Source organism: Lemur catta, chromosome 3 (assembly GCF_020740605.2).
Source record: "Lemur catta isolate mLemCat1 chromosome 3, mLemCat1.pri, whole genome shotgun sequence".
In the NCBI taxonomy this organism is placed as follows: domain Eukaryota; kingdom Metazoa; phylum Chordata; class Mammalia; order Primates; family Lemuridae; genus Lemur; species Lemur catta.
In genome coordinates, this window is record NC_059130.1 from 26,911,076 (window position 1) to 26,921,292 (window position 10,217).

A 10,217-nucleotide genomic window follows, 5' to 3' on the forward strand; every position below is an offset into this window, starting at 1 on the left:
ACCACTGTTTTCTGCTATCAGTTCACAACAGTAAACTTTTTTTCCCCTTTAGCCCCATAAAAAGCTGTTTATCCTCTGGGCCAGTATTCCTACTCTCTTGCTTTCTTTGTGCAGAGCCCTTCCCTGCTCTCCCTACTTTGGGAAGTAAAATAAGCTTTCTTTCTTTAAAACTATTCTAATCTTTGTGTTGAGAATTCTTTCTCATCTCACACCATAAATTCCCACCCTAACATTTGGTGGCCCATATATATACACACAAACACACATATACATACACATATACATACATTAATATAAAAATGTGGTAGATAGATATATGTAGAGATATAGACATAGGCACAATATAAATATAGATATATAATCCACCCTGTCTTTATTATTGAAGCATCAGATATGTCATGGTGTGTGGTTTTCCCTGAAGTTACACTGTCTCCCTTCTGTAGGGTTTATGCATGATTCTAATCCACTGGATTCCAACAATTATCTCTTTCCACTGTATTTCACTCCAGAAATAATTACTTCTGACCATTAAAGGAGCCCCATCCAGGGCTGCACACTGTGTTCAGGATCAAGGTCAATGTTTATTGTCTGACACTCAAGGCTCTATAGAGTAAGACTCTGTACAATTCCCCTAAATTCTTCTTTGCATTCTAAGTAGAACTGCCTATTAGCTTAAACATATCTCTCCCTGCTCTATCTCCATGCTTTAACCCAAGATATTTTGCTCTTGGAGGCACCATACTTCAAATCCCACCTGCTCCATTATCCTTTATTTGACACAGCTTACAAATGACATTTTAATAAAACTTTTGACAGAACAACTTGTAACTTTTATTTCTTAGGCCCCATCAGCTACTAGTACAAGCTTATGCACATATAGATGGTTAGGAATTTTAATCCTATTAGCAACATTAGCAATTTATGTTGAGTCTTAAATGCAGTACTGCAGAAACACATGGATTTTTCTGCAGGCAGCCAAAGTTTGGCAGAAGTGGAATGAGAGAAGTTCAGAAATGTGGTACAGGAAGTGTGTTCTGGAAAGTAGTGTAGAGAATATATTGGAGGACTAGGAGGAAGAAAGAGACAAGATGAGCAGGGAGGTTAGTACAAGAGCAATTGTTACATGCAAATGTGCCTGGAACTAACCTGATTGCACAAGTAGTGAGTGGGAAAACTATATTTTCAAAATATGTTTATGGAGATTTTTAGTTTGCTTTATTAATTTATTCATCTTTTTTTCTTTTCTTTTTTTCTTCCAGGTGTACACAAGCACCTGTGCATGTGTGTGAATGAGCTCAAGTACATAAGCATGTGTCTGCACATGTGTGCAAGGGAGGCAGGATGCTCGGGTGAGACCAGGTCAGAGCGGCAGAGAGAGTTCACACAGGGAGGGGAGCAGGGAGAGACCAGTTAGGGCCCTGAAGGGGGCCAGAGGCAGAGGAGTTGTGTTTACAAAAAGATTCTTCAGACTTGGTCACAGCAATGTTGCTTCCGGCTGGTTAACATAGGACAGAGTTGGGAGCACTGGTCTCTTTCCCACCCTCACCTCCATTTGCCCAATTCAAGCTGGAGTGCCCCACTGGCCCCTGGGCTTCCAAGGCCACCACCAGCACAGGACAGGATAAGGAGAACAATAGCCTCCCAAGGAGAATTAGGGTCCTTCTAGAACAAGACACTGAGCAGATTCTTTGTTTTATTGTTTTAATCAGTCAGACACACACTGTAAGAAAATAAGACATTAGGGGCTTTGACAGGGGATAGGAAGTTAGCCACAAAGATGGGATCCAAGGCCAGTGGCTGGGGGTTAAGGGGAGGATTTGAGATTCTCGACCCAAAGGGAGGAGAGGGGCTCTTTGCAAGTCCTGGGCCTCTGAGGCAGGCCTAGGAGGGAAGGAGTATGTCCCTGGTGTGTGTTATCCTGGATTCTGCTGCTCTTCTTGGCTCAGGGCCCACGTCAGCAGCAGCCTCCAGAGTGCTGGCCGCTCCCCCCTCCACAGCAGCTGGAGCCCCCCGAGGGCTGGCTGCAGCAGCCAGAGCTCTGGGGTTTGTGGCAGTGAGACCTGCGGCGGCGCCTGTGGTGGCTCAGGCAGCAGCCGCCACCCCCAGAGCTGCAGCAGCTGCCACCCCCAGAGCTGGAGCCACAGCAGCCCCCAGAGCTGGAGGAGCCACAGCAGCCCCCAGAGCTGACGCTGCAGCAGGAAGAGATGGGAGGGCACTTAGGGGGACACTTTGGGGGGCATTTCGGGGCAGGGCACTTGGGGGTGCACTTGGGAGGGGGCTGGCACTGCTGCTGGCTCTGCTGGCAGGACATCTCGGCAGCTGGTCGTTCAGGAGCTGAGGGAGAGGCAAAGAGCATGTCAGACTCAGGCACAGAGGCCACCCCTGCCTGTTCTTGTCCTTTCAGCACCATTTCTAGTCCCTTCATTTTGATGAACTCTTTAGGTTAATATAGTTGCAAATAATTAAGCACTGAAAATCGTATGATTTATTACAGTTTGACAAATGTTCTTGAACAATCTTTTTTGAGTCTCACAATTTCTTTTTAAGATAGTCAGGAATTACTATATCTTTTACAAAGAAGGAAACTGAGGCAATAAACTGTATAAAAAAGAATATCTGACAAGATTAAACATCTAGTAAATGAGGAAGACAATTTTTCTCATTGTGACAAACAAAACCCTGCAACTTTCCGGTGTAGAAACCTGGGAATATTTTCTTGAAGCAAGAAAATGAAGGATTCTATCTTCTATTAACTTCCTAGGTGCTTTTGTCATGAGAAAACTTGGGCACACAGAGTTGTAAATCATCTGGAGACAGGCTGGCCTCTCTCCCTCCCTTTGTTAATGAACAAGCTAAACAACTGTGTTTTTTGTGCACAGAGGAAATTGAACTCAGGCACCCTGGCTCTAGGCTGGTTCTCTGCCATGTTCCCACTCCACAACCTCACACTAACATCTTAGCACAGTGATTCTCAACTTGCTGTGTCTGACTGAAAAAGATTCTCAATTTCAGTTTAAATCCACAGGTATGCAGGTTTCAAAAAGCCACAAAGGATCCTCTGCTTGCCTCTACCAGTTGGAAACTACTATCTCCAGCCCATCTTTTCAAGGAGGGTCATGGTTTTGCTCTCATAGGTGACAGTCCCTTTTGAAGCTATTCTAGTAGAGCATGGTGGCCCCAGCTTCAATCCCCTCTGACCTTAGAGGCCAGCCAGCTGCAGATTAATGTGGTACAGCGCAAAGGCACAGACATCTAATTCTCCTTTGTGGTCCCAGCTGGCCCACTCCCCTGTTCCTGTGCACATCCTCCTTCAGTCTTCCTGATCCTTCTCTTCCTCTATCCATGGGGACCTTGGCCCCGGAGGCCTGCCCACACTCCCCTCCTGCTCTGGGCTGAGCCTCCCTCTGCAGAAGTCCCTGCTCCTGTTCCCAGTGGGCACTTACCTGGTCACAGGCAGCACTGGGTCTCTCCGTACCTCAGGAGGTGAGTGGATGCAGGTGCTCTGGCCCTGAGTCCTTTTATCCTGGCCTGGGATGTGCCTCCCGCTGTGAGACAGGGCCTGGGCATGAGAGGACCCGCCTCCTGCCACCCACGTGGGTCCTGTGACAGGAGGTGCCTGGAAGCTCCTCACCTGCCTCCCTCCACTTGGCTCAGGGCAGCTGCTCTCAGCTTGGAATATGGCAACGTAGATATGGGGGTGGGTGGGAAGATCCCTACATCGTTTCCCGCCTGTTCTCCCCGGAGAGTGCCTGCCCTGGTTAGTTTTGGAGCTGACTTCCCCACCTCTCTTTAACTCCCAAATCTTAACTCAGTGGCTCTGGGCAATTTGGTTGAAATCAAGTTTTACGGAACCTTCCAACCCTCCACTATCTTATAGCTAAATGTGTGTGTGTGTGTGTGTGCGTGTGTGTATGCTACAATTAAGAAACCAGTGAAAGAGTAAAACAGACCTAGAGAGAAACCTGGCTCTGCTACCTATTACCTGCATGACCTTATGAAAAATATCTAGTTTCTCTTTTTCTCAGTTTGTCACTTCTGCAATAGAGATGATACAAAAGTAACTCTCCAGGGATGTCTGAGAGCCACTGAGCCAATGAAAAGAAAGTTTCTGGTGGAAAGTTGATAACATGCTACATTCTCTAAACAAATGCCAACCCATACATTCCTTAAATGTATAGCTGCCTTCTAAAGAGAGTGGACCTAGTTAGAAAATGCAAGGCTCTTTTGTTTCATTGAGGTTTCAATGAGAACATATAAAGAAATGAAGGAATAAAGGAATTAAGTTGTATAGCAGAGGGAGGGAGAGATGATTTGATCTGGTAATTAAAGTGAGGATTCAGGTTTTGCAGGGGTTATTTGGGTAGGCTGAGGTGAAACCCACATATGCGGAAGGGGAGGGTAAAGGAACAGTGAGGTTGTGCAAAGCAGGGCACTGCCTGCTGTGATGGGCCAAGGCAAAAGCATCCCTAGTGGAGTGGAACCAGGAGGATGCTTAAGACCTGGAGTACTTACTATTTTATAGAATTTTTCTTGGAATTTTGTAAGCCTGACTCAACTGCTAGTCCCTTAGGATCTCAACTCAGTTATCTCTATGAACACAGGCTTCTCTTGAAAGAAATATTGGGATTTTCATACTTGCAGGAGATTCAGGTAAAGGACTAGAGTTTACATCTCGGTTAAAACAGTCATATAACAAGAACCCCATTTATGGTACTGCAAGATTATTAAACAACTATAGTAACTTACCAGATGCAGGAAAATTAGGGCTAGAGGGGATCATGTTTGTTCTAGGCTTGGAGAAGAACTCTGGAATTCCCTAGATGCTGAATGGATGTTGATTTGATAATATCTAGGTCACTTTGTGCAGTATGAACACTACTAGCATGTGGTTGGGGGGCGTGCATGCGTGTGTGTGTGTGTGTGTGTGTGTGTGTGTGTGTTTGTATTTGAGTGTACTTCTACTTCAAGATATCATAGAGTCTATGAGAGAAACTAAATACGTGTGTGTGTGTGTGTGTGTGTGTCTGATACACAGGTACACCTTATCATATTTCTGTCAGTATCTGGTATGGTCTGGTGGCCTGCCTCTCCTAAATTGCTCTGCCCCTCATCTGCCTTGTTCCTCCTTTGCTCTGTTCCTCCCTGGGTTCCACAAAACTCTCCTCCGTCTCTCACCCCTGGGAAAACTTGCCCCAGACCATTAAGGAAATCTCATCTTGAGGTCCCTGCCGGGTCCATGATGAGCTCCAGTCTCTACTGCCTGGCGTTTGAGGCGGGTGCAACATGGCTCTTTGCTAAATCTCCAGTCTAGGCTTTGCTCTCTCCCTTTAGAAATGTTCTTCTTAGGGTGAAATGGCCCATTTTCTCTACTTTGAATTTGTCCCTCCCTCTCAAACGTTCATGCTTTATTCCATGACCTGTGCACTTCTAAAAGAGTGCTGTTCAAATATGACCTCTTTATGAGTATTATCTTTCAAATACAATTATAATAAACTGTCCTTGATTCTGAAGCTTGGGTCTTATATTTATGTATCCCCCAACAGTTCCTAAAACAGGCTGGGTTCAATGGGTAATAAAAATCAGTTTATTACTATTAGCATTAACTTTACTTTGCATATGACTTAAGCCATCATCATTGGAATTCTTTCCCTGAGACATTTGCATTATAGTATACTGGTCTTATCACCCTGCAGAAATCTGTCACTGAATAACCTGGCTATGGCTCATGTTGTCCCAAATAATGTATTTAATGAGAGAGTAGTCAGGATATTGATTACTCAGCTTACGTCGGTAGTTCTGATCCAGAAGTCCAGCCATCCATTCCAAAGATGATGAGGATTAGAAGCTATTCTGTCCATGCCTCTGACACCACAAAGGGCAGCGCCCAAACCATTAATTGATCTGACGTGGGTTTAGGTAATAGGGTAGCAGTATGATGTAACATCATGAAGATTGTTTCCTTACCTGGGTACCATTTTGCTATTAACAATATGCAATTGCAAAGGAGTGATTTTCTGAGAGACTGTCTCTCTGTTGGCAGGCTCTCATAATCTCATAGTATAGGAGGGAAGAATTCTGAGACCTGGTGAGAATTAATCAGACTTAGTGAATTTTATTCTATGTCCCAGAGACAGTGCCACACATGAGTGATTTTTAATTTGTTTTCTTTCAATGCAAACCCCATTTATAGTAGCAACAATAAATCAATACTCTAAAATTACTAGAAGAATGTACAGTATACCTAATTATTTCTTTATAAGTAGTTGGGTAAAATATTTTAAACATGGAAAGAATATTGATAAATCTCACTATGTAGTAAAAAAATACTATATGGCAGAAAGCATAATTTTTAAAAAGATGGAAAAATAATCAGCTGAGAGAAAAATAAAGTACACAAGTCTGGAATAGTATTAATATAACATTCATAATAAATAGTAAGTTTTTACAATTTTATAGAAAATAAGTAAATCTACCCACAAATGAACGGGCAAAGCACCTGAACAAATAAATAGCTTAGAAATAAATACAAGTGACCAGTACAGTTTGAAATTTATTGTTTCATGTTTGCTCATACAAATAATCAAAGACCTACATATAAACAAAGGATAGGTTTTCAAGTACGAAATCCATTAGGTTTATTCCTTTGTACTAAACTGGAAAAGACTCAAAATGGATAACAATATTCAGTATTGCTGAAAGTGAATTGGAAATGACTCTAATAAACATAAATTGGCATAACCATGGAAATTTGAACGAGATTTTATGATTCAATATTCAACAAATAATTCTTGATGTGCATACAAATTAAAATTTTAAATAAGCATATTCTTTCATAGAGCAGTTGTAATTCCAAGAATTTAACCTAAAAAGAAAAACTTTGAGAAAGAGAAAATATAGAATGATTATTACAGGAAATTAAAATAACGGTAAGAGTTAGTAACATTGAAAGATGTAAAATCAGACTACAGAATAAATTAAATTTATATTAACCAGCTATAAATAATTCAAAAATATAATTTTAGAAATTGCTATTTAATTAGCAAAAATACATATCTAAAATATAATTTTAATGTAAATATTGTTTATAAAATGAGAAGAATTTATTAAAAGGCATTATAGATTATCAAAATAAATAGATGTATCATACTTATGGCTGGTTGGAAAAGAAAATTACATAAAATAGGATAATCCTTCATAAATGAAGATATATATTCAATAAAATTTTTATCAAAATTCTAATAATATTTTGTTTCATTTTACTTTATTTTCATTTTTTTTGGATATGGCAAACTGGCTCTGAAGTTTATATGAAAAAGCAAAGGTCTAATAATCACCAAGACACTTTTAAGGAATGATGGAACCTGTGTGTGTATATATATATATACATATGTATACATATATCACAATTGATTACACACCTATGGTAACTAAGCCAGCAGAATATTCTCACAGGGGTAGAAAAATTGACAATGAAAAGAACTGTAAGTCTAATTTTATATCTATAGGAATGTGGACAATTAGTTATGACAGAGGAGGTATTTCAGATTAGTGGGAAAAATTGAATATTTGATTATGATACTAAGACAATTGGTTATCCATTTGGAAAAATGTTAAAAAATATATATATAAAGTGTAAAAATTCCTTTCTGGGTTGAATAAAGACCTTTATCTTCAAAAGAAAATAAATGTTTCCATTTTCAAAGAAAATGGAAGCAATTTATGAGTTTATGAATGGTTGTGATTTCTTAACATCATGAAAAATACAAACAATATAGTTATTGTGGCAGAAATTCAGTATGTTAAAAATAAAACACCTGTTAATCAAATGACATCATTAATTAAAACACAAACAAGAAAACAATTTATTGGGAAAAGATATTCACAACACATTAGTACATTAGACTAGTACAGTAGTGACCAGAGTATGTAAAGAACATTTACAGATCCTAATAAAAAGAGATAAACAAATAGAAAATCAGTTTTAGAAAAAGAACAGACAAGTCACAGAAGAGAAAACCCAAATAACCAAAAGCATATTAAAAGATGCTCTGATTAGAACAGGGAAACACATATTAAAACTATGACAGGATACCAATTCACACCCATCAATGGCAATGATTTAAGTTTAGCAACAATGTGCCCCAAAGTGATTCTTATATACTATAGATCCAAACAAATCAGTGCAAGCAATTTGGAGACATGGGCATGATCCAAAACTCAGCAGTTCAGTTCCACTTCTAGGTACTTAACTTGGTGAGACTCTCTCATCCGAAAGCAAGTAGACATGCACAAAAAGTTCTATAACTGCAATACTTATACAGCAAATGGTGGAAACACTCTAAATGTCCATCCAAAAGAGACAGGATAACAAAATTACACTGTGTTCATAGGATGGATATTATATAGTTGTAAAAATGAATAAACTTTCCCTATACAGACCAACCTGAATAACTTGTAAAAATAATATTTAAGAAGAGAAGTCATGAATGAGTGCCTCAGGTGTGATGCCATTTATATAAAGTTGAAACTTTGCCACCTATAATGTATATTGTGTCAGGATAAACTGTATGGAATAAAATTCGAAGGAATATGTAACAACTTGGTTTAAACCAGGCTATATGTAGTCACTAAGTTAATACTGGGGATGCAAGAAATTAGAGTTGGGGCCGAAGTTTCAAGAATGAGAAGTGAGAGAGAGCCCTGAAGGCAGGCACTCTCCAGGGAGAACAGGTAGGAGCTGATGGATGGTAGGGATTTTCCTACCCGCCCCCATATCTAAGTGGTCTTATTTCAAGCTAAGAACAGCTGCCCTGAGCCCCATGGAGGGAGGGAGGTGAGGAGCTGCCAGTCATCACCTGGTCACAGGACCTATGTGGGTGTCAGGAGGCAGGTCCTCTCATGACCAGGCCCTGTCTCACAGCTGGCAGCAGGGCCCAGGCCAGCATAAAAGAGCTTGGGGCCAAAGCACCTGCATCCACTCACCTCTTGAGGTGCTGAGAGAACCAGTGCTGCCTGTGACCAGGTAAGTGCCCACTGGGGAACAGGAGCAGGGACTTCTGCAGAGGGAGGCTCAGCCCAGAGCAGAAGGGGAGGCTGGGGTGGTCCTGGCATTCATATTAGCAAAGGACAGACTGGGAATATGAGGAGAAAGAATCCTGTGATTGTGACATGGTGCTGGAAAGAAACCCAATTGACCTGCAGTTGTTGGGTCTCTCGTCTGAAGGCCTTGCAATATTGCCTGTCATGCTAACCTATGAGTGTTTCCAGAAAGGGAGGTTTACCTTTGAAAATATAAATGTCTTTTCCTGAAAAGTTGAGAGGAGGATGGTGGTTCCCAGCTGGTGTACAGAAAAATCACTAGCTTAAGCACTTGCATTAATGGGTCTGCAGAGTAGATACAACCACAATCTAAGAGCTGAGTACTCATTTGAAGCGGTTGTCTTCTGAAAATGTCAGAGCACTGGACCGAATAGAGGACCTGGGTCAAAGTTCCAAGTTAATAAGTGATACTTTTCATCAGTTAGCTCTCCCTGGCAATTTCCAACATCCTTTGTAATTCTGAACTTCGATGTCCCTATGACAAGATAATCTAGGAAATTCTTCCAAGAAGCAATGACTGTTTTTCCCTAAAGAAACGATTTCATTTCTAAGCCCCTTTCTAGATTGTTTCCATGATTTATGTGTATAATTGTAGACCATCTCTTTTACATACTACATGCTTGATTTTGAGAATGTTTTCTTACATATTTTGGCCTCGGTTTTCTAATAATAACACAATAAAAATGCTTTTTGATTGTATATGTAAGAACATTAGGTTCAAAACAGAAAACATGAAAGTATTTGGCTGATTATTAGAAGTAATGAATGCTCCAGTCATTAATTATCTATGTCTACACTTAAAGAGTTTATCGAAGTGAAGGGACTAGAAATGGTGCTGAAAGGACAAGAACAGGAAGGGTTGGCCTCTGTGCCTGGGTCTGACATGTTCTTTGATTCTCCCTCAGCTCCTCAACGACCACCTGCCTGCCGAGATGTCCTGCCAGCAGAGCCAGCAGCAGTGCCAGCCCCCTCTCAAGTGCACCCCCAAGTGCCCTGCCCCGAAATGCCCCCCAAAGTGTCCCCCTAAGTGCCCTCCCATCTCTTCCTGTTGCAGCATCAGCTCTGGGGACTGCTGTGGCTCCTCCAGCTCTGGGGGCTGCTGTGGCTCCAGCTCTGGG

At 41.1% G+C, this 10,217-nt stretch overlaps 1 protein-coding gene across 1 annotated transcript; it reads right to left on the bottom strand.

Annotated features, from left to right (window-relative positions):
* Positions 1 to 1,803: 1,803 nt before the first annotated feature.
* On the bottom strand, positions 1,804 to 2,395 carry LOC123634611 (late cornified envelope protein 1C-like). The gene has a single exon (XM_045546343.1). It carries the CDS (start codon positions 2,354 to 2,356, stop codon positions 1,955 to 1,957), a length of 402 nt encoding a protein of 133 aa, XP_045402299.1. The 5' UTR covers positions 2,357 to 2,395; the 3' UTR covers positions 1,804 to 1,954.
* Positions 2,396 to 10,217: the final 7,822 nt, after the last annotated feature.